The 27,745-nt window shown below is 41.4% G+C and overlaps 1 protein-coding gene across 2 annotated transcripts; it reads left to right on the plus strand.

Annotated features, from left to right (window-relative positions):
- The first annotated feature begins 1,124 nt into the window (after positions 1 to 1,124).
- Positions 1,125 to 27,085, plus strand: rhpn2 (rhophilin, Rho GTPase binding protein 2). Of its 2 annotated transcripts, none has more exons than XM_084014926.1 (15): positions 1,125 to 1,318; positions 6,532 to 6,647; positions 10,853 to 10,981; positions 16,600 to 16,675; positions 17,382 to 17,459; positions 17,600 to 17,724; positions 18,507 to 18,673; positions 19,985 to 20,172; positions 20,294 to 20,450; positions 21,873 to 21,992; positions 22,129 to 22,323; positions 22,669 to 22,745; positions 24,453 to 24,599; positions 25,634 to 25,789; positions 25,938 to 27,085. In XM_084014926.1, the coding sequence occupies exons 1-15, from the start codon at positions 1,253 to 1,255 to the stop codon at positions 26,202 to 26,204; spliced, it is 2,064 nt and encodes a 687-aa protein (XP_083871052.1). In that variant the 5' UTR covers positions 1,125 to 1,252; the 3' UTR covers positions 26,205 to 27,085. The 2 variants fall into 2 exon arrangements, with proteins under 2 accessions (XP_083871052.1, XP_083871053.1); XM_084014927.1 differs by having other exon boundaries at positions 22,669 to 22,715.
- The last annotated feature ends 660 nt before the right edge of the window (positions 27,086 to 27,745 follow it).

Here is a 27,745-nt window from a genome sequence, read left to right on the forward strand (position 1 = left end):
AGATGCAGAAATGTTCCCAGACAAAGACAGCCTTGACCTACTTTACAGTGACAGCAACAACCCCCCCTTCTTCCTCTGACTTCACCTCTGACTTTCATCTCTGTTTATTTGCCATCAATAATCCTCTCCTGACATTATTAACTACCTCTTAACCTGCCTATACCTGCAGAACCAGTCACACACAAGCAGGCTCCTCTTGTTTCACCTCAGACACAAACAAACCGGTGGGCTAAACCATTGAGGTACCTTTAACAAAAGCACTGATGCAAACTACATTTAGCTGAGAGATGAAGTTTAAAATTATGGTTTTAAAGGTGTCATTTTCCTACACTTTTATCACTTTTAATTGATTTGTCTGTTCATGTCAGTGTCTTTCAGACCATGTGTCTTTCTCCCGAGTCACGTGTGACATGTACAAACCCTTTTCACCATATATGTCTGCAAAGAAAAAAAAATACCAACACTGAACAATATCGTTTATATATTTGGCAATCTTTTTTTTAAGTATTTCTTCTTTTAATATAATTCTAAAATTAAAGCATAACAGTGAGGTACTTTCTAGTATTATGGCTAGCTTCAGCACATGGGAGATACTATAAATCTTGTGATTAATAGTGTGATTCATATTTGCACTTACACTAGTTTCACATAGTTTGCCAATGACTTAACATAACTGACATTCTTGTTAAATATGATCAGCATAGGCTTTAAAAAAAGGTTCACACCTCTTACCTTGCTCTATTTTTCTCCTCATAAATTGATTATTGATCATTTTGTGTGAGTGTTAGTGTGTTTGTATCGAGTTTTCCTCTTTGTTTACGTGTGTGAACTATATTAAATAAAGAAGAAGGGGTAAACAATATTTAGCACATTAGTTTTGGATTTAGGGCTTTATGCCAGAAATGTCCTCAAGTTTAGGATAATATTGAGTTAAAATCTGCCCTGAATCTCCCATGCGCTCCACTTTCCTGAATGAAGCAGGTGCCGTCCGATTAAGTTTTTTTTTTTTTTTTTTTTTGGTTTGTGAACGCACCACCCAGTCTTATTGTTTCCCTTTTCCCGTCGGGGCGGAGTTTCTGGTTCGTGCTGGAAAAGTCCCTGGTTGAGTCGAGAGAGCAGATCCGTTGTCGGAGGAGAGAGAGAGAGAGAGAGAGGATACCCACCTGTTGAACAGCAGCTTTTAATTCAGTTTTTAATTCAGCTAGTTTTTTTTAGTTTCTCCTCTGAGAGTCTCAGAGTCGGAGCCTTCAGGATGACGGACACTCTTTTACCGAACGGCATCAAAGAAAGCGGAGGAGACGGCAGCTTCTTCAGAAAGGTGAGGTTTGTTTCTCCTCACAAAACACATCCGTCTGCGTCGTGTTCACTGAAAAGGGGCTCACTTCCACTGGCGAAAACAGCCAAATACTGTCTTTAGCTTACTGTTAGCTTACTGTTAGCCTTCAGTTTCTAGCATGTTTGACCTGAGCTTTTAAACCGTAACTATATATTCATTGCGCACGAAAAGCATAGACTTTTCCACACACATTTAGCCTCATTATATTATACATTTCACTCGTTGCTCAGATATGTTAGCCTTTCCACGTTTACAGTTTCAGGCTACGGGCTTTACTGACGACAGAAACTATATTTTGCTAATGTTTTAGACACACAAAAAAAACAAAAAAAAGACGTAAACGAAAAAAGTTTTTACTTTTATTTATAAAACAATAATAATTCTGCAGCTCCTTATGTCACCAACAGCAGCAGAAACCCACAGCACTGTCACCTTCAGCTGTGTGGTTTCTGATGGTGTTACTCACTCCCAGAATAGCTGTATCTCCAGCACTTTACGCGGTGAGGTCAGTGACCAAACATCCACGTCATTCACGTCATCGGTTCCCTGCTGGATGTCAAGAGGTGTGATGGTGATTGGCATGTAACAGGAAGTTTTTGTGGGTGAGGGTTTCGTGACCAGCTTTCTTGATATGCCTGGTAAACCCTAGGTCAGATTAGCCTCCTCCCCTTAGATAATCACAACAAATGAGTGTTGTAAGACCGCCAAAGCCCTGACCTTTGACCTTTTAAAAAATGATTAACTGCTCTGGATAACAGCATCCTTTAAATGATTGAAGTGTGTATCTAAGTGCCAGGTTATCTAAATTGATAGATCAGATAAAGAGGAGTATTTTCCCCTGCTGGTGTTTGTGTCAAAGTTGACGCCTTTTCACCGTGTAAATAAGACGATGAGCTATCGTTATGTATTAATTAACATTTACTACGTCTGGAGAGAAACTGTCTGCAGAGAGAAACCTCTCGTCTTCACGCGACTGTAACATTTTCGAGAGCTTTGAGTTTGTCTAGTGCGAGGCTATGAGAAAAGTACTTGGCATTGGTTGAGGGTTTATCTCATGTGTTTTCACTGAGTTCCCTGTCTGCCATGTGGCAACGTGTTTTTATAGTAAAGCTTGTTTAGATGGACATCTGAACAGGGCCTTTGTGTCTTTCAGTCCCCCCGAATCCCTTTCTGAACGCTGTCTGGATTTAGGCTCTGTGTTGCACTTCCTGTGTCTATAAAAAAAAGTCAGTGGGAGTTGGGGTCTGGTGCTGCCAGAGGACATGACGGGGAGAGTGAGGAGCCTAATAGCTCAATCACAACCTGCTTTATTACTGTAACACACTGTGTCGAGCATATCTCTTCCTTCTTTCTCCATGTATCTTTCTGCATTTCCTTTGTCCTCTCTCTCTGAATCAAAATCTTTACTTTCATGGCAGAAATCCTTCGGCGTGCACATTAGCCAAAACCACAAAAAGCAACAAGTCCTGCATTCTCATGCTGTCATGTTAAAGGGATTTGCAATTTGGAAACTTTTTGGTCAAATTTTAACCAAGTGTAACCACGATGATCTTTGCTTCCATTTTCCTGTGCCCCCCCTTACTCTTGGGTGAAAATGAGTTTAATGATTTACAAGGCCTCGCCGGGTTCAACCGATGCTCCGGGGAGCTGTTGTGGTTCAGGGCCGCCGTCCCAGCCGTCCACTGTTTCACCTCCAGCTGGCTGGGGTCCGACCCGACGGCTGCGGGATGGAAAGATGGCAGAACAAAAAGCCGAATCGGCACGATTCTTCTCCTTATCCGCCTTGGCCAACGCGCGCATTGACGTAGCATCTGGCCTAAGGCCTTCCTTCAGCCAGACCACAGACACAAATTGACAACATGTGTCCTGGTTCAGAAACCAGACAAGCTCCTTCAGCTTGGAAACACACTTAAATCCCCTTAGCAGAGTTTGTGTTGGAAAAAGACAAATGAGAGATTCAGCTGTGACACAAATATTAGGGTATTTCACTGCATATAAAGACGTCTTTCTTTGGACTGAATGAGGATCATCCCCTTTTGAGCAATCTGTCAAAGCTTCCCCTCAGTAATTGGAGTAGATTCAATGCGTGATTCAGTGAGGGAGCGTCTGTAAATTCAGTTTCATGTTCATGTCATCTTGAAGCAGTGTGAATTTTGAGATACTCAGCATTCTGTTGGGGTGATCAAGCAATAATGGGACTGTTAATCAACTATCCACTGGACGATAATGGTCTACATTTTCTTTATGAAGCCTCGGTTATGCAACAGAAAAATGCCTGGCTGTTTGATGGATACGATAACGGACAGGACTGTCTTTGTGTTTTGCTCTAATGAAGTATTTTGTAAGCTCGTACAGAAAGGCTGTACTGTGGGAGTATGCTGGTTGGTAGGAGGGGTTCAATTCCCTGAGTGGTCCATTGGGTTAGGCAAGGCAGTAGCCAGAGCTATGATATAATGTCAAGCTTGATTAAGGGTTGTTTTTTAAGCATAAACACAGACAAACAAGCTGGTAACTGCAAGCAGAGACTGTAAAAAAATAATAAAATAAAGTCTCACTGTAAAAATTAACTGAAATTCTCATTAATTAGACACAATGTGATGGTCAGTGATCAGCGGATCAGAGTAATATCGCTACGTAGGATCAGGATCATCACTTAGGAATCCCGGCAGCATGGGTTGATAGCGTGGAAACAGAACATACTGCTATGGTAACTATCAACCAAAAGCCACTCCCTTGTTCTTTAACACAAACATACACTCCGGTTTTGATGTCATGATTGACGTGACAGCACACTGCAATAATCGCACGCCCTCTCCAGGCGTACGCTAGCAGGCCTCTCCCTTCTGTCGTTCTAAGAATAGCTGTTGCTACGTCCAGCCAGGCCACGCCCCCTGGCAGCCTTGATACGGCGCTGTTGTGTCATTAATGCGGTTTCTCATTTGTTAATCATTACTGCGGGGTCGCTGAAGTGTTTGCATGGACTACAGTGGATGGGTTATAGAGAAAAGTTTAATGTGACCCTTGTTGCAACCACTTGACCTGAGGTGTTTAAATGTCGACTTGAAAAGGAAACCTTCGTGTTAATCATTTTACAGCAGGTCTCTCTGGATGAGAGCATCAGCAACATCACCCAGACGTAGATGTAAAAGTCGGACAGGTGATGCAGGGGCAAGACACCCACAATAGAAACAATCCCTTCAAGCATTATCATACCAACAGTTTAGTTTTTTTTAATGATTATTGTTTGGGGTGTCTTTATTGGATTGTTGACAGTGTAGAGGCAGAAAGGAAACAAGAGACAGAGACAGGAAAAAATGTAATTCAGGTTCTTCGTTGCATTGAAATGTAGGATGTTGAAGTTTTAATAAATTATTGAGCACTTATAAAAACAAACAAAGTACAAAATGCTTCACTGACGGAAAATAAAACATAACGGAAAATGATAAAATACATGAATGGCAAATTAAAACATACAATCTTAGACTCTGAATGACTCAAAAGACCACTGTCGAAGGATCCCAAATAATGTAAGGGTTCATAAGGGGTTAAAATGTCTAAAATGTAGTCTGGAGCCAGGTCATGAAGAGACTAATCAATAAAATCTTATCTAGAGTTTTGTGGTATGTGCCTGGAACCATCTGGTTACGAAGAATGCCTCAGCTGTTGAATCCCATAGAGTAATAAATAAAGTGTGTATAATTGTGTCTGTGTGTATGAAAAGTATTATTTATCAATTAAGCTTAACTTTAGCACAGTTATATAACAGTATCGCCCAGCCCTATGACAAGCAAACAAAAAAGTTTGTTCAAAGGAGTGTTAGTTTTTATGACTTAATAATTGATTTGAATTGTTCTGGTGTGTATATGTGGGAAGCCAGTGAGGGACAGTGTGAACCTCCTGAGTGTTTCGCCCTCCTGGTGAAGCTTCTTGAGTTATTATTCATCTTGACTGCAGTGAAATGTATATTAAAAAATTGTGATAAAATGGAATTTCCAAAAAACAAAGTTGTGACAGACATGAACATTTGAATTATTTTTAAATATCCATCATTTTGTATGTTTTGTATCTATTTCATCCATGGTGCTACACACTAATGGCAGAGGTGTTTATGCACCTCTCGCATCAGTGATAATTCCCCAAACAGTGATCCCAGTCTTTGAAAAAAAAAACAAAAAAAAACAAACAATCTTTCCTGTTTAGTCATCGAAACTGAAATTGAATTGTAAATTGTAAATTAGAGTTGGGCTGTGTGCTCGGCTGAGCATTAGTCAATGCATCCTCCCCAGAGTCACTTGGTTGTGTGTCGTCTATGGTCATTCTATGGTCATTCTATGGTCATTCTATGGTCACGTACATATTTGTTATGTTGTTTTAATGGTGGCACTGCTGTGTAGAAACTGAAGCTCATTCTGCTGCTGACCTCGGATTTATAAATCCAAGTAAAAATGTCCCGAGGTGAGGACTGTAAACGAACTGGTTTTACTGAGCGGACTGGTTTCTGTGCATCATGCTGCTTTTTGCCATATGAAGTACAGTACAGACCACACCTCTGCCGCACTGTGAGTCAGTCAGTATGAATGTCTAAGGCCAGTTTATCTGTACTGGTATGAGTGACACATTGTTGACTTAGTAAGGCTGGGACACTTGTGGTTGTGATAGGGACAAGGACACACAGTACAGCCTGCTGCGTGTGTGTGTGTGTGTGTGTGTGTGTGTGTGTGTGTGTGTGTGTACACACAGAGAGTGACACCATGCGTTTCAGTTAAGTACAATTACTAAAGGTGCAGCTCCTTCCACACCCAGTCTAAGTGTACTGTTACATCAGAAAGTAAATGAAAAAAGAAAAATGTACAAAAATATTGACATCAGAAGAATTTATGGAGAAAATGCTGATTTGTTATTTAGTCCATTGACCAATGATATCGTGCCAGCTCTGTGGTAGGGAGTATGGGTTGAAGATTTAAGAAGAATCCTGTGAACCTGGTCAATTTTTGCCTGGACTGAACTTGTGATGTATTCAGATTGAAACAAAAACATTTATCACCCGCTTTAATTTAAATTTAAAACACACAATTTGAATTACTTTTTTCTTCATTGCAGTGTAAAAACCATCAGTGAGGAAATGCTTTTCTTTTGAAGTATGCAAGTTATTCTTGATCTTCTTCTGACATGTTTGTTCCCGCATCTCATCTCAGGGTTGTAACCCGTTCGCCCAGACCGGACGAAGCAAACTGCAGAATAAACGAGCCACTCTGAACCAGCAGATCATCAAACAGATGAGGATGAGGGCTGGAGCTGAGAACCTGCTGAAGTAAGAACTAAACCGATGACTGATAATATATATGCATGCATAATAAACATTTCTATCTGCTTCATTTGAGTAATTAATGTGGGTTGTCTCAGTGGGAAGTGCAGTGTGGTTTGACTTTGCATTTGTTGCATGAGGGAAAGCCGTACTAAGTTTATCTCTCTGTGCCAACACCATTCATCCATTCATTTGTCTATATTGCTAGCCAGTTAGGCGTCGTATGTGACCCCTTGTAAACTCCGGCTGGTGTGTTGATGTTGAGACATGTTGGTTTCATCACCTTCATTGTTCTGTAGTCGGTTATGCATTCTTTTTGAGACTCAAAACAACACAGGGGGGCAGATACTATTAGGTAACACTCTTGAAGAGGACCACAAAACAAATGGCTAAAGGAATTTGTAGCTTAGAAGAAATCTCAGAAAAATGTTTTGCTGAGCATGTTTTTGATGTGCTTTTTGTAATTTTGCAGTCCCCTGGCCTGTACGGCTACTATACAGAAAAAACTTTTACCTCTGTGCCTCTTGATTTGCTGTTGTCATGTTTCATGTGGCTTTAAAGCTAAAGGGTGAATTTAGTCTGGAGGAAGATTTGATGTAGTCAACAGCTCCCAGATTCAGTGTGTTTTAAAAGCTGAAATACCTATTCTTGCAGGATAGAATGGCCAAATTTGTGATATGATTTCTCAGCAGGTACAATGTAGGAGAGAAAAATGAGGAAGTTAACTGTCCTCTCACACACCTTGCAGCCTCAGGCCTTTTGTTCAGTCTGGCTGTGGGGCGTCTCCTCACAAAATGCTATGTTTCAGAATGCTGTTTCCAGCATTTCTACATACATTTGGACAACCTTAACCTAAAACTTGCCTAAAGGTAAAACAAACATACCATTTAGTTGCATTGACATTGAGATATACCAACGCCCTTTAAATGTTCCATTCTTGTTTGTGTTTTTTCAGAAATACATCACGATACAGTCACCTGTAAAATATAATATAGGCTTGGTTTCTGATTTATTCACTGTAAAGGAATGCCATGCTCAAGTTCTCCTCCACCAGTCAAAAAGCTCTACATGCATGTTTGCGTAGCATTGACCAGCTGTGCAGTGTGCATTGGTTGTCTAACCTGTCCTCTTTTAGGTTTAACATTTTTTGGTTCTTCCTTGTTTTTTGTTGCTGTAAGAGGAGGGAATCTTTCTGAATATATTTTAAATGCAACACTTCCTGCACCTGCTATACTGAAACAATTAATAAGCCTGTTAACAGCTAGCAGCCTGGTGAGTAGGAAGTAGGAAATATCCAGAGCTGAATCAACAGCTGTCTTTCAAAGTGTCAACCGAAGTGGAATAACGTAAGCTTCATAAAAGTAGTGTATATTTTTACTGTATATTATACAGTTCTTCCCGTTACCGTGTCCACCTTATGTTCTGTGTGGCCTTTGGCAAGGGTAATGTGCTCCACAGTGAACTGTTCTGTGAACAGTTTTGTGTGGTATCTTCTGTCACTGAGGCAATCAAAAGGTACAACAGTGTTTTCTCAACTTCTATCACAGCGATTCTCGAATCACTTCCGTTTGCATTAAGATTTTTATGGTCAGGCAAGATACTGCCGTGCATGTGTGTGCATGTGTGTGCATGTGTGTGTGTGTTTGTGTGCTTGTGTATGTGTCCATTAGGCCTGTCTAAGCCTCCTGTCAGACTCAGAAGTCTCCACATTCCTTTAGTACTTCACATAGTCTGCCCAGCCAAAGCCAGGGGCAAATGGACTCTGTGTGTGTGTGTGTGTGTGTGTGTGTGTGTGTGTGTGTGTGTGTGTGTGTGTGTGTGTGTGTGTGTGTGTGTGTGTGTGTGTGTGTGTGTGTGTGTGTGTGTGTGTGTGTCTTCGTCTGTGTGTGTGTGTCTTCGTCTGTGTGTGTGTGTGTGTGTGTCTATGTGTGTGTGTGTGTGTGTCTATGTGTGTCTGTCTGTCTTCATCTGTGTGTGTGTGTGTCTATGTATGTGTGTGTGTGTGTGTGTGTGTGTGCGTGCCTTTACCAGCCCAACTGGATGAATTCTTGAGTTTCAGGTATGCTCTTAGCTTTATTTTTATGGTCTTAAATCAAATGCAGTCGGACTGTGGTTCTACCAGTGAACTTCCATCTGTGTGTGGATAACAGGGTTGCCATGGCTTCCCATTTAGACACCCACATGGATCGTCAAAACAGATTTGCATCGACAAACAAACCATTGAAGAAGGTTTTCACGTAGCCCTGTGCCAAAGTACATCCCTTTTTTAAAGAAAATATTATAACAAAATAGCAGCATAAAAAAGATCCCATCAAAAGAGAGTGTAGTATGAGTCTTGAAGCCAGTGAAGTATCTAAATCCTTGTTTTTCTACACTGTGTGTGCGTCTTTTCTTTTTTTCCCTCCTCATTTGGTGCTGTCAATCTGACTTTTTTCTCCTTTTCTCTTGTTCTGCATTCCTCTCTTTATCGGCAACAGGTGGAGTCAGTCTGGTCAGACCAGTTTTCTTTTCTGCTGCTCTCTTCCACTCAACATTCATGATGGTACAAAAAAAAAAAAAACAATATATCTCTCTTCAGATTAGTGGCTATAGGGGAAAATACAATTTACTGTCAATCTGCCAAAAAACATCCAAACACTCTTTTCAGAATAAAGCATGAGGCAACGTAAGTGAAACAACACTTGCTGGTTTACAGCCTCATTCCCACGCTCTCTGGGATGATATTAGATATTCAATTAGATATTAATAACAGCCTCTGGGCTGGCGAGCTGGCATCTATTCTGTCCAAGCCACAGCATCTCCACCTCCTCCACCCTGATGGATTCCCCAGGCCAAACCTCTTCAGAAACCCTTCAGCAGGCCAAAGAGAAGTGATGCTAAGCAGGGGTTGACATCCCGGTTGTGTTCCAATGTGTTGCGTGAAGAGAAAATCTACAGTCGGTAATTTAAGAGCATGAATCGAGACCAAAGAGCAGAGTGAACTAGCTCTAGACTATTGGATGGTACATATAATAGGGGAAGACTTCAACGGTTGTAAAAACGTTTAAATACTTGCCCCATTTTATTAAGATATGAATGTTCTTGTGGTTTGTTCGTGCTTCGGTCAGTTTTTCCTGTGTGACACGTTATGTTAAATTGTAAGGCTGGAATGGGATCATCCTTCTTTAATGTCATATATCTCTATTGCTTCCCCTATTTCCAGTCTGCAAAACTCTCAAAGGCAAAAGTGTAAAAAAAACACTAAATACTACTTAGGTGAAAACCTGTTTTTCTCCTATTAAACTTTCCACTTACCTGATTTTAACCTCCTGCCTGCCAGTACTTCTTCACATATCATCATTCTTGTGAGGAATCCATCTTCTGTTATTACAGGTTAGAGAGAGAGAGAGAGATCAAGTGACAGTGAAACATCTCTAGTTTGGAGTCGGAGGGGGGCTTGGACACGCTGTTAAACAGAGATAAAGATAAAGGGAGGACACTGGGGTGTGTGTTACCCTGTATCACTATGGATACGTGTGAATTGCAGTTAGCGTTTTTCACAAATTGACAATGCATCATAAATTCTGCTTTACAAAGGAACCAACCTACTTTGTCTTTGTATGCAAACACACACACACACACACACACACACACACATACACACCTCACGTGTATTATAATAATCTTATCTCTGCTGTCCAGTGAGACCTATCTAACACACACACACACACACACACACACACACACACACACACAATACTCTAATCTTCCCCGCTTCGACACAAATAACCCACATAATTCACATATGTTCGTGGTTGACCCCTTCCTTCTGACCTCTTCGCATTGTATGTTGATGTTGCTCATTTTTCATTTGATGGTCAATTTGATTTAAAATATAGATTTTTTTTTTTTTTACTATGGGAATGAGCTGTTGGACTACACAATGTTTGCAGCTGTGATTCATAGATCTTGGTTAAGCTGTGTGCTGGAGAGTAAATCAAGTGCACAGTGGGACACAGTGACGCAGGTCTGTGGTCTAGAATACCAGGGGAGGCACCCTTGTTTTAATAATCAGCTGCAGGAAAGTTTGGCTACATCAGAGTGGATAATAACAAGGCTGATATTTCTTTTATTTGAAATGTTTCATTACCTTTTTGTCTCACTTAAAAAAAAAAGAAAAGAAGAAGAATACTTTTTTTTCATTGTTTTTCTCCAATCTCCACTGTGTGCAGGGCTACATCCAACAACAAGGTTAAAGAGATGGTTCTGTTGGAGCTGAGCTACGTTAACTCCAACCTGCAGCTGCTGATGGGACAGCTGGAAGGACTCAACAGCTCAGTGGAGGTCTACCAGAACACCCAGTAAGTCCAAATATATATGCTCCCTCTTTTACTACTACTTATGCCGCTCCGGCCACAGCTACAAGTAACAAGCATCATCGTAGAAAAAACATAAAAATGAGGAAATGGGAAGTTGTATCATTGTTAAGGTGTCAACACCTGCCATACTGGCTTGCCTAGGGAATTTCTGAATGGAAATCAAAACAAGGAAATAAAATGACTGCAACTTATTTTGTGGAGTTGTTCGTTAGTCATACAGGTATTTTATGCTGTTACTTCACCAATGGAAAAAAAAAACATGCAACGTGTCAGTAGGAGTTCATCTGCAGGCAAAATAATTAATTTAATTAAAATCTTTAGATGCATTTAAGGTTCCTGTGTTGAGGTTGTTAAATAGATGGCATGTTACAATGCATGGACAGCAGCCAGAACTTTGCAGTGTAGACACAATTGACCTAGATAGCAGTGCTCTCGTCATATAATAACACCACTGACACGGCCCCATAACATTCTGTATATATGCATATGTGAGGTGATCTCAATATGCAAATAAGTCTTCACTGTGGATATCTCAACCTCAGACTGCTATGCATGCTGAAGTAGAACAGCAGACACATAATGTTGATTGGCAGCCAACAAAAGACTAATCTGGCTCGGATACACTGTGGTTAAGTCATCATGTACTCCGTGACATGAAAGACACTTGATGACAGAGGAGCAGAGAAAATTGGTGTATGGAGAACGAGTGAGACGTTAAAAAAAAAAAACAAGAAGACAAAGTGGGTTTGTTGTTGTCGAACTGGACCGGCTGGTTTTAGTGAGACACTAAACAAAGCAACATGGAAACTATGAGATGAACTGAGATAAGCCTCTCGTTTAAAGCTTCTCTCGGTCGGTCTGATGATGGAGAGTGTGTGGGCGTGTGCGATAGTGATAGGTTCTGGTGTTTTCTTTATTGAATGACAAGTTTATGGCGTCTGAATGAAAATACAGTATGTATGTCGTGAACCTACGCACCTTGTCTCAGTCACATGTCAAGTAACGTTTACGACACAAAGGACTTCATGACAGTTATATGGATTTACAGAAGCTTAAACAAGTGGTGACGTGTCTGTGCCATAAATAACATTTAATACACAACATGACACCCACTGGCAAAATCCAGTCAAAATAACACTTATGATCTTCATGTGTGGCATCGGCCTATAGTTTATGTTAGCCATCTTTGTTTACTGTGCCACTAACCGGGGGATGTACGGCCTTTGTACGTTTTGGTATTTTAAGTCTGGGGTGGCAGAGACGAGGGAGTGTTTTAATTTTATCCTTCCCGTTGATGGGAACCTGCTCCACTGTGCTGGGAGTGTGTGGCGACTTCGGGAGATGGAGCTTCATTAGGTGGCTATGGGGGGCGGGGCCGGGAGTAACAGCAGGCTTGTGGAGCACTGGGTCCAACCTGTGTATCGGCATCAACACAAAGTTTGCTGATTAGGCGGGTGTCAACAAAGAAAGAGAATTTTTAACCCTCCGTCACGGTGTCACCTCCAGCAAATAGGCAGGGTGTGCAGATAGTCTCATTCCCAGGTCAAACCCAACCACTTTGTCACACCCATCGGCGTACCAAGCCTCACAAACCTCACAGACTTTGACACGCAGACAACTGGCTAGAAAGGATACATGATGAACTGAAGGCAACAACAAAGGATTTTCATTGTGCACATAACACTTCAAAAGTCTTACATTGTTAATTTGATTTTTGATGATGTAAAGGCTTTTAGATTGATGCACGTTTTCTTCCAAGTGGTTCCTCTTATTTAGAACACTTAAGACCTCCAAGGACCATCTGCGCGCACGCACGCACACACACACACACACACACACACACACACACACACACACACACACACACACACACACACACACACACACACACACACACACAGAGCATTCATACAGAAACCACAACACACACTGTAGAGGATGCCATGTTGCCCATGACAACAAATCACAACAGAGTCAAGAGAAAGGTAGGGAGATTGTGGCGAATTGTAGGAGATGAGATGTTGTGCGGTGGTAACCATGGTAACAGTTCTGAGTACCATTGAGAGAAATCTTGCATGGTCTTTCATCCTCTTCTTTAGGTTTGGCGAGCCTTGCTCATTTGTGTCCGTAACTGTAACGATACGCTCCGAATGCCACCTCCTTTATAATACATTGTGAATCTTCAACCCTCACAAGTAACCTAAAACATTTTACACAAATCCTCCCAGTTAAGACGCTGGATCTACATGTGAGAATTACATCTATGAGTTACTCAATGGCCTCTTTCATGTTTGGGCTGCAGAATATGAGTATTGAATTGGATGTGACTCCTTTGATTAACATAGTCTATGACTTTAACATGTCTTCTCAGTATCGCCCGACATTGACACATCCCCTGTCGACTTAAAACTACATTAGCTACAGACAGATCCATTGGCCTGGTGATAGGCTAGGGAAAAATCAAACTCCTCTTCCTCTATTTAGAGAATTGCATGCCAGCCACAAAGAAAGAGCCATTTAGTTTACTAATTGCATGATCTGGACAGAATTCAGCAGCTGCATCTCGGTACAATCTTAAGGCCCAAGTGTTCGACTTGAGTGTGGGAACATTCAGCTTCCCATCAGCCTCCTTGTCAGGCTCTTAGAGAAACACCTGCTCCATCTATAGACAACAGGCGTGCTGTGAAACTAGCATCAGCTGGTGGCCACCATTGTATTTGTGTTTTAAAAGAAAATTAAACACGTGCAAAGTGTTCACATGATCACATTCATACCACCGGATCAACAAAAGGCCATACATATACCATGCTGATAACTGTGCAGGTGTCTCTTGCGATGACGTTGTACAGCCACAATGGAGAGTTAGCCTCCTCCTCTCAGCCTGAAATACAACCTCAGTCTTTAGTACGGAAACATAAACCTCTCCTCGCCTTTTGAGGGCTTTTCCCAACAGTCCATCGTCCCCTGAATGGAGTCTCTCTGAGGATAGTTCTCACTCAGACCAGATTCAGCTGGTTCTGGCATGAGGTAATTCATAACAGAAAGCATACATGCCATTAGTGACCTATTTAAACAACTTCATTGAAAAAATAGACTAGCCTCAGTCACTGTATTCTTGATCACAACGGTAATAACTTTCATTGTCTTCTCATCAGACTCATTTATCTTAAATAAAAGAAAGCAATGATGAAAACAATAATTTGTTCCAAACCACAACTTCCAAACTATTGTGAGCTTGAGAAGTCCCTGTAAGTGTCTTTATGCTAAGCTAAGCTATTGTAAAGGTCTCCTCTAGCTGCTTATCTGATTCACACAACATGATTTAGGTTATAGTCTTTTCATGTCAGGCAGCAACCTCTGGTTCTGAAAAGTGAAGCCAATACTGAAGTGCCTTAAACTTGAATTATCTCTGCTGGCCATAAGGGGGCGACTCCTCTGGTTGAAAAAAAGACATCTGATTACATGGAAGTCTATGAGAAAAACAAAACAAAAATGTAAGTTTATGGTTTCAATCGCAAGTTTCAAGTCTTTTTCAATACAGCATGATGTATATTATGGTGCGATTTAGAGTAAATTGTGCTATAAAGCAGGTTATGTTTTAGGACGTGGCTAACTCGTGATTGACAGGAAGCTACCACGGTGTTGCTACTGCAGCCTCACTACAATCACTACCACACTACCTGCAATTAGCCTCTAAGATTACTTTAAAACTTCACACAGCTGTTTATTTACCTTGAATTATGGCAGCTAACTCAAGTCAACAGCTTTGCACCAGAAACCAGATGGATCCAGATGCAGTAAGGTTTCCACTCGGGTTATCGCTCTGCCACTTGTGGGTCAAAACCGCAGTGCACAAACCAATGGGTGACGCCATGAAAACCTACGTCCACTTCGTATTTACAGTGATGTTATTATGGGCGAGAAAGCACATAGGCCTACTTCCTAAAATGTGCAAGTATTCCTTTAAATCCGACTCAACCTGTGACTAACATACACAGGCCACCACTCGACTCTTCTAGGAGTCCAAGAAGCCAGAACGTCTTGTTATGGCCTGAACATATCAGCATACCCTGTAACAAAACAAAACGGTGTTTTCTGTGTGCTGAATTTGTGACTCAGCATAGTTTCGATATGAAGTGGTGGAGTTTAAGGGCTGTAGATAAAACCAGAGCTTCGCTTGACTGCTATGCCAATGGTCGTCTGTTCCATGTCTTGCACACTGGCACTTACGTGATGGCTGGGAAGGTGTGTGTTTGTGCACAGGGAGTGAGTGTTTGTGTGTGTGTGTGGGTGTGCATGTGCAGGAAGGGGAGAGAGAGGCTTTTAACATTTCAGATTCTCTGCAGAACAGATATCCTCATCCCCCCCCATGCCCCTCCCTCTGCTGTACCAGAGAAAAGACCAGGGTGATCTCATCTCCAAGTACTAATGGATTACACTGCAGCCTCTATCTTACTCACTTGTTACTGATGAATGAGGTTTTCTGTGATTCACAGAGCCAGTATGCCAGAGGAATGCTGCCTTATCATCAAGTGATGAATGAGTGTGAGGAGTTTTTCTAAACACTGTGGTTTTTTACGTCTTGTGCAGAGAAAAGACCGTACCAAATCTTTTATCCCTTTTGATGCAACGCGTTCTGATTAAAATATGTTTGGGATAACAACACCATGGGAACCGAAGTTTGTGCTACTGTTGCTTTCGTTGGAAGTCGTTTGGAATAATAAAACGGCCAGCAAATCCAGAAGCGCCCCAAGCTGGTTTTCTTTAAATGGGACATTTTATTTAGTAACACCTCGTTCTCCTGCTTTCAGTCGGGGAGGGTTTGGTTTTCTGTCTTTATCAACTCTGTCTGATCAACGGCAGGTATCTGTCAGGCTATATTTCCTCAGCTCTGATAACAAGCTGAACCTGCTTTCCATCTGTCAACAGCAAGGACCTCCAGGTTCATACAACCGGAAAAACTTCAAACCGGTATAGCTACAGCTGAGATTAGAAGGGAACTGCTTCGTGACACCCTCTATTTACTTTTTGAGCCTACTTTAACAGAGGAAGGAGGAAAGAATCGTTAGCATGACTGAAACAGGGCTGCATATCAACAGAGAGATGTAAGGCTTTATAATACAACTAGACGTGGGGGCCCCATTCACCTTTTAATCCTGCAGTGTGTGCTTACAGCACCATCTGTCCTGACTTGCCATCTATTAAACTACATTAAAGATTTGACTATAATATACATTTTCTCAATTGATGTGAACCCAGCACTTTATGTAATGTTTTTATTTACTAATAATCTGTCTGTGATTGGCGTGATATCCCTAACAAGGCCTGGTTTGTTGTCAAAGGGAGTTTCTTGTTGCCTGATATCCTGTACCACTGCATTAACCTACTAATGTATCAGTGCTGTGCTGTTTGGCCTTGCGTACATGAATCACATTAAGATAAGAACTGTATTGTCCTGATCATGTATTGTCAGCATTACATGACTTATTGTCCTCATTGCCAACGTGTCTTGAGAGCAAACTTCAAGAAGAATACGGCCTTTTGTGAGTATCATAGTGAACTTAAGATTGCTGATCTCTGTCTTTCTGTTTTGCTTACAGGGAAACCGCCAACATCCCCCTCATTGCTCTGGGTCTGAAGGAGACAAAAGACATTGACTTTTCCACTCTATTTAAGGTACAGAAGCAACAACTACAGCTTCACCACCCCATCCTTTTATAACAACACATTTTAGAGCAAAGAGATGCAGAATAATGTGATGTGGTTAAACTGTGTTTTATTATTATTATTATTATTATTATTAAGGATTTAGTTAGTGGAAAATGAAAGTATCCTTTCATGAAGTATTTAGCTCACATCGTCTGCGCCCTGAACTACAGCTACTACATTATGTTCGATTCATTCACTCAGGAAAAATAAATCACCCAAGATTAAAGAGATTTGTACTCTTTCTCTAAAATGGGTCAGTAGTTACTGGCAGTGGTAGAGTCAACCTGTAACTATGTCCCACTGCAGGGATGCACTTTCAGAAGTGTCCTGATGGCACTTTTACAGGGTGTTGCATCCTGTCCTGGTTTGCAGGCAGGCATTGTAAGACTTTGTGACTTCATGATTAGTTAACGTCAGTCTACTTATTGACTGTAATCACATCATTCTTAGTCTTTATCACCAGATGTTTTGTACCTCTGGCCAGCCTCACCAGCCTGACTTGGCACCGCAAAGCTGGACGTGACTTTGGTATACAGTTGAAAATCATGTGACAGAGAGGATTTGTTGTGAGAGAGGCCTGTAACCAAGGTCACACGGTTATACCCTCGAGCACTCCCCAACAACTAGGCAGAAAAATGGTGTTTTGACACATTTTTTTTTCTCTTTCTGATAGGACTTCATCTTGGAGCATTACAGTGAAGATGGGAACAATTTTGAAGATGAGATTGCTGACCTCATGGACCTACGACAGGTAGCCTGATATGTGGCTCACTAATATGTGGCTAATAAAAAAATCTGAATTTATAATTAATAACAAACAATAATATGTAAAATCAGATCCAGATTCCATGATTGCAGACTGTATCAGATCTCTTTCCTTCCATGTACTAGGCTTGCCGGACGCCAAGCCGAGACGAGGCTGGGGTGGAACTGCTGGCAAAATACTCCAGCCATCTTCCTCTGATGGAGAGCCGATTCTTCTCCCCAACCCGCCAGACTGGCATCTTCTTCACCTGGTACACAAACAAAAGAGCTATTATCAAAATGTATTTCTAGAAATTCTCCATGCATATTAATTAAATTACAAAGTAAAACAAATACAAAGAATCACTGCAATGGTTTCAAAACAAACAATATCAATATTACCCTAACTTTGTAACCATAAGACCAAAGGCAGTAGGTGAGGCTAGAATAGTGATAAAACAGAAAATAAGCATAGAATACTGTAATAAAAGCTTTAATCTAGCTGCCTTGAGCCCCTATGTCGGGGTTTTTCAAAGCCTTTAATCTTAGCAGCAAAGGCTCAGTCGTGTTACTTCCTTAAATCCATGGATCAACTAGTATATCTCTGCCAGAAGACGCAAGGCTGTAAAGAGTGAATAAAAGCAGTATGAGTCAATACATACATACATTATATATATATATATATATATATATATATATATATATATACAGTACATTTCTAGCCATTTAGTTGTTGGTTATCAAATTAATCATAATTACTGAATCAGATTTTTTGGGGGGCAAATAGTGTAAACTTTACTCATTTGGATGACGTTTTGTGACATCAGCACTACGTGTCTGAAGAGCATCTGACCCCAAACTGACTTCATGACTAAGTGCACTTCATTCATTCATTCATGGGAATACGGAGAACATTGTCTTAAAGGCTTAAACCCTCACAACCTGAAGTAGAGTTTTAACAGATTTTGGCAACCAGTCTTTTATTATTGCTGTATGTACCTGTTTAATTCCTACTGAGAATATTTTATAAATATTATATATAATGTTCTTTCAGGTACGACTCCTTCACGGGGGTCCCAGTATGCCAACAGAACCTGTCCCTGGAGAAGGCCAGCATCCTCTTCAACATGGCGGCCCTCTACTCTCAGATCGGTACCCGTAGTGATCGGCAGACGATAGCCGGCCTGGAGGAGGCCATCGCTGCCTTCCAGAAAAGTGCAGGTAGAGAGAGATGGGAGGCATGAACTGGCTTGCATTGAAACTAACAATCAAGTCAACACCTTCTCTTAACGTCTTTGTTCTTTTAAACATTTGTTTTGTTAATCACCCCATTAATATAGCCCATAAATAGCAAGGTGTAAATGTTCCTTTCACCTTGCAGACAGTTCGTAATGACCGTAACATTAAAAAAGGCACACGCTGTTCAGTAAAGCGTACTAGTATGAACACAGCCTTATTTTCAGAAAATGTGCCAGCCTCCACCCTCTGACTTTTGCTCCATGACGAAGAATGAATGCACTGGATGTTTCTCTGGCTTCTTGTCATGTGGCGAGGCTCCAAGGAAGCACCCATCATAGGAACTGGTTTCCCAGCCCTCTGAGGTTTCGGGAGACTTCGGACAAGTCTTGATAGAATTATGACTTGGCAGTATGAGGAATAGTGCAGTATAATTACAGCTCTGAACAGGCCACGGCTTTGGTTATGTTGCTTTGATGGCTATAATTTAGGCTTCTACTAAGTGAAACAATTATGTTGTTATGAGGAACATTGTCACCAGTATGCAGGGCCAGCAATGAACTAACTGGGAGTTGATAGGCAGGGATGCTATCTGTGGAAGGGCTGCTGCAGTGCCTTTTAGCCAGGGACAAAAAAAACGAGGCTCGGAGGATGGGAGGAGCCAGCCAACAATGGCAGAACGTTCCATGAAGACAAGCGAGGCAGCGCTCTGTTATTAAGTTGTCTGCATCTCTCTGCTGCAAGGTTATTAATCAGTAAAATAAGAGGGGAGGCGCTCTCAGTTGGAATGCAGATGGTCTTCCATCGAACATGAAAAACTCATTTAAGAAGGTTTGTGTCTTGGCTCAACTTTAAAGAAGCACACAGACATTGATCTCACTGCTAGCACTGGATACTAAAGTACCAACAACAGGCTCTAGGAAAGGAAGAAGAAGACGCTCTGACAAACCAAATACGTTAATTCTCTCTTCTTTTAGAATATGGCAGTAATTAGGGTTAATGTTCCAGCATGGCAAAGTCATTGGACCAGCAAACCCGTACGCCTTTCCCAAATAAATGGTTATTCACGGTTTTGAAAGCATCATTACTGACTTTACTATTGAGATAATGAAGAGAAAATAACTTTAATTCCCTGCAGGTAAAAAAAAAAAAATACAAACAAAATACGGATAAGAAATTCTATTTTAGATATATTTTTTTTTTAATTCTGGCCGGATTATCTTTAGTTCAGATCGTCAGGCAAACTGTTAAAGGGTACAGAAAATGAAGAGTTCTTGACCTCTTGTCCTCTCCCAGGAATCCTGAACCACCTGAAGGAGACATTCACCCACACGCCCAGCTACGACATGAGCCCAGCCATGCTCAGTATGTTGATTCGGATGGTGCTTGCTCAGGCTCAGGAGTGCCTGTTTGAGAAGACTGCACTGCCTGGGATCCGAAACCAGTTCTATTCCCTCATGAAAATGGCCCAGGAAGCTGCAAAGGTAAACAGCAGCAAAGAGTAGATGGTGTATTGTTTTTTTCGCTATGGAGGCTGTCAGTGATTGTGTCCAGATTAGTGATTTTAATGTCCTCTCAGTAACTCTAGCCTTCTCTTCCTGCCAGGTCGCTGAAATCTACGACCAAGTCCATCAGTCCATGATCCAGACGCCGATCAAAGACAATGTCCCGTTCTTCTGGTCCACCATGTCGCAAGTCAAAACCAACCACTACCGGTCGATGGCACATTACTTTGTAGCCTCAGCGCTCCTGGACCACCAGTGTAAGGAACACTGAGAGATGTTAATCATGTTCACATAGATTTCATGTGTAAAAGATAACAGAGCAAAGTTGAATTCAGAATTTAGAGAGAAAAAAACAAGCTTAAGATTAATGTACATGTAACCATACATCTATTATTTGAAAGTAATTCAACATTTCATGAGCATGCAAGCCAGTGTTTTTGCTTATGAGAAGCTCTACTGTCAGAACAGGTGTCTATTTTTGCAATGCCTAGTTATTTGCATAGAGTGTGCACTGCACCAGGAACAGCGGTGCAATAGATGTGGAGACAGGTGTGCTCTTTAAAGTGATACTGGAACACAAAGTAGTTTAATGATATTCTATAACGGCAGCGTCAGCACAAGTCAAATATCAAACAAGTCAATAACACGGGTGGAGTTTATGTCAGCAAAGTTTTATTCACTTCCGCATCCATCCCTACTGCCTCTGCACATCTATGCTGTATGAGTTCGAGTCTATTTTTTCTATGGTATTAGCCTGTTGGTCGTTAAGGTGTAAAAGAATTCTGGGATTGTTGTTTTAAGACTTTCAGACATATTTCAGACACCCTGGAAACCCTGATCCTTCTCTTAAAGTGCTGTATGGGCCACTGGGTTGGTCATATCAGAGGGCTGAACCACAGCCAGCCACAATGCTATTACATAACAGCTATTTGGAGACACACACACACACACACACACACACACACACACATACACTCGCACTTGTACAGACACACGCAACCCATGGTAAAGGGAGGCCAAGTTTCCAGGAACTCAGTAGCAGAATGGGCAGAGTGAGAATGAAGGAAAAAGATGGTTGGAGTGAGTTAAAATTGAGTGGGTGTACTGTAGACTGCTGGAGGATTACGGTTATGTAGCCTCGTAATGCTGTTTATAATCAAGTGGCAGAGAGAGCCTGCCACTGAGTGGGAGAGGGAAGGATGTTTTATTCATGAAACAAACACCCTCCAGTAATGCTGTTGTTAATTTAGCTGCTGTTCTTGATGGCATTGGTCTTGACATTGGTGGGGTCTTGTTTTTATAATTCTTTCTACACATCAACAAATGCAATTTAGGATCCCCAATCCCCAATAGTACGGTTAATAGTTTTAGCCAGTGCTATAAATGGAACTGAAAAGAGAAACAACAGAGCGTAGCAGCTTTGAGTTTGGCAGCTCATTAACAGATTCCTGCGTAAATGAGGAGACTAGAACAATAAACCACAAGGCCTGTTCAGATTCAGGATTCAGTCCAGAAGCAGATCAGAGGGAAGATTGCTGTAGATAATCACAAAGCAAACATGGCGTCACATCATGCCGTTCAAGAGTGTTCGCCATTTGTTTTCAGCAGTGACCTCAGTTTGGGTGATGGACAACGCTGCTTAATCTATTAATGTTAACGTTGATTATCTGTGTGTCCAGTGGGTCTCAGTGACGATGAGGACCAGCAGGAGAAGACCTTGTCACAGGTCTACGATCGCCTTCCTGAGGGACGCTCTCCTCTTGACATCCTTAAAAAGAAAGATGAACGTGAACGCGTTGGTAAGAAACCACACATGACACTCCCTTCTTACTCTGTCCTCCTTATTTCCTCTTTATTCTTGCAATCACTTCTCTTCTCCCATTTCCACTTCTCCTCATCAATCCTGTGGCAACTTCTCCATCCTCCCCCCCCCAGGTAAAGCACACATTCGTCGGGCCATACTGGGTCATGAGGAGGCTCTAAGGATCTATAGTTTGTGCCACCACTTGAACAAGCTGGATGTTCTGCAGGACATTTTGAAAGCCAGTCACCAGCGCTCGCTCAACAAGTGCAGTGAAAATGAAGAAGAGGAAGAATTCGCTGACTATATGGAGGCCCCAGACATCATCTGTGAGTCTTAAAACGTTTTTAAGAGAAGAATAAGAACAATTGTAATGTGTATTTGAGTCTCTGAGGGGAGCGCTTTTCTTCCTGTGGTTGATTTAGAAACTCAACACTCTACAAATGTCAAACAGGAGCAATGTTTTTATTTGTGAGGGTTGTCTCTAAGGGAACAGTTTGTTAAAAAAAAAAGAAAAAGGCCGGTGTGTTGTGTGCTACACCTGCTGCAATCCCCTATGATAAGGGACATTTCTATCCAGGTACAGGTGATGATGTTTACACTGCGATCTGCTATGGTTGTGACAATAAACACTGCTGAATAACAGCTGTTTTTTTCTCCATTTTTTCCCACAGCTAAAACAGAGCACAAAGCAGAGATGGAGTTTCCCATAACCACAAAGGTGAAAGTCACAGACTTCTTCCAGAGGCTGGTATGTGGGTTACTAATATTTTTCCACTCACGTTGCTGTCTTTTTACACACGATGGTTGGTTTATTCATGAAGTGACATGAAATGCCTGGATTTGTGTTTTAGACGTTTTCAAGTGTAGTCTTGTAGCACCCAGAGTGTGTTTTGTGTCATTTCTGAATACAACCAACATTTGGGTGAATCTCTTGGAAGCTTCGGCACATTTGAGCAGCAGCCAAACCAGAGTCTGATACTGTTTCCAAAGCCTCCTGGACTTTCATCCATAGCAACAAATCCAAAACTAACACTAACAATAGACCGAGGTGCTCTGACCGTGGCTTGATTTGTATGGTGGTGGCCTGGATGGGGGCACTGGTATCCTCTGTCACTGGACCTGGAATCTTCTGTTTGTGTCCTCTAAATGAGGCGTTCAATTGCGAGTACTTTCTTTCATCCACCACAGTTTAAAATGTTGTTGACAAAAGAGCAGACGTTCCCAAACAACAGATGTACGGCGTCTCTGTGAATAAGTTACCTCACCTGTTGTAAAATCCACCCTAGCTCTTTATTAACAGTCCCAGCAACACGACTCACAACCTTTTGGATCCGCAGAGAAATAAGAGACTGACAAGATAAATCCAGCACAATCTCATCATACAAGCATTACAACGATAAAGGAGCAGGGATGAGAGGCATCAGCTTACTGCTGCTGGTTGTGGAGGAGAGATTTTCCCCTCAGATAAGAAGTGTATTTATAGGAGATCGCACAAAGTAGGAAATTTTTGCGGTCAATTATGTCTCATGCTGCCTGATGAATGCTGAATTATTAATTGATTAATCATTTTAGTTAATTTAGAAATAAATTACAACTATGATTATGTTTCTCTGATGGGAAAACAACATAAAACATTAACTTTAAGACATTAAATGATATATTATTTTCTACATTTCACTGGGTTAATATTCTAACTAACAGTCGTAAATAAGGGTTGTTTTAAAATTTTCACAGTGATGTGTCAATGATTAGCAAAGACATTCATTGTAATGCATTCCATCAAACATTACAAAACTCCCGATACAGCAGCAACAGCCCTGAACATACTATGTGCCTCATAGGGCAAACAGAAACTGGTGGGAAATAGTAAAAAACTACAATTTTGAAGCCAGGTCTCTAGATTGAAAGTATGATATAATAGAATGAATGTTTTTCTTACTGTAAAGGTGGTTTCAATGGGATTTTTTTTTTTCGAGCTTTAGTGATTCAGAATGATTAAGTAATTTAAGTTTTTTATTTAACATTTTATATACATTTTATTTAACATTTTATATACTAGAAATTGGTTTCTTAATTAGAATACATCAATAGTTATGTCATGCATCTATAACTGTACAGTGTGGTAATTACGGCATAACATCCAAGTAGACAGAAATAACATGTTCATTATGTTTAGCAGGTTTCTCATATGAATCACTACGTGTATGTTTCCACTATGAGGACTGCTGCCTTTTCAAAAGGAAATGTGACCGACACATTACATTCATGTACCTTCTGACATTTGTGCGTGTACTTTTAATTTGGTTGCTTTATGGTTGCTTTTCTGCAGAGTACGGAGAATTTTAATTCTGGAAATTACATTTCCGTTTATTTCTAGGCCTAGTACACTGTTGTTGTCTTTGTTGTTGTTATCAGTCCATATTGACCGCGGCATCCCCACACTATCTCCACTCAGGGCCCTCTGTCAGTCTTCTCAGCCAAGCAGCGGTGGACGGCCCCACGGACAATACAACTTCCCCCAGGGGACAGAGACCTGGGCTTCACCCTGAAAGGAGAGTCACCAGTCCAAGTGGTATCCTTGGACCCCCTCTGCCCAGCTGCTGTAAGTTAACCTATTTTTCCGAGCCTTTGGCTCAACACGGGAAGCTCGATCTTCTATTTAGCGGCCAGTCTTGCTCACAAACTGTGTTCTATGAAGCACAGGAGATATTTAAGGGGCCATGTTGAGTGCGTTCGTCTGTTGAACTTTAACAAAAGCCAGATGCATAGGTTGCTCATTATTAACTCCCACAGGATCAACTAGCGGGGAGTGGCTTTGTCCACGGTGGGGGGGACTAACAGCTTGAAATTTTAGGCATGCTTCCATCCTCAATATCAAATAAATTCCAGTGAAATGGTTTTACTTTTGATTAAATAAAGTTATTTTCAGAAACCCTAATCAAGATTCAGCTTTAAAGAATGTCTGGAAGCGCTCCCTCCGCCTCCGCCTCCACAGCCACTCTGGCTACTAATTTAATTAAGAATCAGAGAGTATTTACTCTCTGCAATCCTTTTCAGTCTGACAGCTCATTAAGAGGTGCTGACAAAGAGCAGACTCTTATTAGGCCCTGCGGGCTATGTAGAGAAACGGATTAGTAGTATTACATAAGTTTAACTAGGTCAAACTCCTTTATAACGTTTAATACTGCGTTCAACAGGATTTATTTGGAACGGACCGATTCTGCAGATTTATCAGACAGAAATAGCTGAGCCCATGTAGATAAGACAGATTTCCCTCAGCTATGAAATAATATGTTATGACACACACACACACACACACTCTACCAAAAAAAAGCTTTGTTTAAAGCTTTAAACCAACACTCCAGGGCGTTGAAGGAAAGTAGGTTAACCTGACTTGGTTGCCATTCAAACAAATCTTTTGCTGTAAATATTTACTCTGTATGCTGCAGCATCAGGATTCTCTTCTCCCGCTCCAACTTCTGTTCTCCCTCTCTGACTCCCGTTCTTCATCTCTGACTCCTGTTCTTCCTTTCTGACTCCTGTTCTTCCTTTCTGACTCCCGCTCTTCATCTCTGACTCCCGTTCTCCCTTTCTGACTCCCGTTCTTCATCTCTGACTCCCGTTCTTCTTTTCCAGACTGACGGTCTGAAAGAGGGCGACTACATTGTCGCTGTGGGCGACACAGATTGCAAGTGGTTAGGCGTGAGTGACGTGATGCGGCTGCTGAAGGATGTGAACGAGGAGGGGATTGACATCCAAGTGGTCAGCATTATGGACAGCAACCCTCCAATGGTATGTAATGCCTTATATAATCTGTTAAAACAGTGAGAAAATTACTAATTTATAAGCACCGTTATGCATACTGTTACTGCAACTATTTAACTAAACAAAAAATGACTACCTCTTTCCATTTAAATTCACTGCCAATCTCTCTGTCCAGCCTACCAAGAGTGCCACCTTCTGCGGGAATCTGCCTAAGACCTACTCCATGATTTGCCTGGCCTATGATGACGACGACAAGAACCCCAAGTCCCGCAAAGTATCCAAGAAGTCATCCTTCCTCAACTTTGGTCTGAAGAATCGGCTGAAGAGTGCGAGCACCCTCAGCCTTCCCACAGCTGACCACTCCGGTGCCCTTCCCTGGAACAAACCCTGTCCCACCTTCCCCAGCTCCAGCTCCTACAACAACGATAGTGCCCTCTACTGAGCTAGCTGCAGACCTTTTACTGCCTGCAAGCGTCGTGCGGTATGCATATTACGCCTAGTATGGCAGCATGCAGTACTGTGTTGTACCCATACTGGACCTGCTATGGTACAGTAACAGTGCCCTTTAGTGTTTCCACTGGAATACTGAGCAGTAGTGCTTGTATGTCACCAGTGTAGTAATGTCTGCCAGCTACCTTGGGAAGTGGCCGTGCCAAATACTGTATGGGTGCCTTTGTTGGTACATGGGTGCATTCCCAGCACAGATCAGTATCTGAAGTAAACTGGGCTGCACACCAAACATAATGGGAAATCATTCTGTACCATGCCTGTATGCGTACAGCACAGTACAACTGCACTATAAGAAAAACATACCAGGCGTCATTCCAGTCTATATATATATACACACACAAACACACACAGCCCTGAGACGGGCCTCTAAGTCAAACTGTCATCTCAGAATGTTTTCTTGAAGAAATGCTCCAGACGAATTGAAGGACAAAAAAAAAAATTGTACAAACACACCCAGCGTCGGTTTCACTTGAGGGCAAGGGGGTAATTTTATTGTGGCTTAAGCAGTCCCTTGTTAGTTCCATTGTGTACTGAAGTAGCTGTGCACTGTGCAGTTACGTTCTCGCTGTATTCTCAATACATGTCATGTTTATTACTGTATATGTGAAGGATTAGGTAATTGCTTGGTATTTCTTGCAATAAGTGGATACTGATCAGTTTGGGGATTTGAAATGCATATCTTTTCTGAATAGATATGTAGATGTTACGAACCTTGTTGCAGTACAGTGATCGAGGGGAAAAACAAATTGTGCCGTGCAGTTGTTTTCTGTCTGGGAAGAGTTGATGAATGCAATGTTCTATAAGCTGCTAAAATATCATATATATATATATATATACTTTGTATTATTGTCACTTTTGTATTTGCGAGACAGCCTTTGAGGATTATTGTTTCTGCTGACTGAGTGACATGCCTGGGACACAGTGTAAATGGAAATATTGGTATTTTGGGTTTGCTTAATGTACCAGTTATGCCACAGACCAAAATGCCTCCATGTCTCTAATGTGCCAGGATGTACCATTAACCATCCTGACTCATCTTACCCAGTTCCTCCCCTCTTATCAGTGCTGCTGCTTTCTGGCAGTTTGTCCATTTGTAAGAAGAGCATGAGCTTTGTGTCTCTCTGTCAATGTGAATCGTGATATAGTTGAAGCTTTTTATTTGGTCTCAAGAAGGAAAGAATATGGGCAGACCGATGTCATTCTTATAACTGGACATCTGGTCACCCATCAGTGACTTTGATCAAAGCCTACAGTCAGGTTTCTGTTATTTGTCTCTAGCTGTCTTAATCCTAGTCGCATCCCACCTTTTACTGACACTTTGCAGTGTTGGGCTATCTCTTTATCTACAAAGTAGATTTATATACACATTTGATAATCAAATTATTTATGTCATAACAAAATACACGCACACACACAAATATATATATATACATGCCTGTACGTTGTAAGTTTCAGAACTAGTTTGTGAATGGT

This window comes from Eutrigla gurnardus (assembly GCF_963514095.1).
Source record: "Eutrigla gurnardus genome assembly, chromosome: 1".
NCBI lineage: Eukaryota > Metazoa > Chordata > Actinopteri > Perciformes > Triglidae > Eutrigla > Eutrigla gurnardus.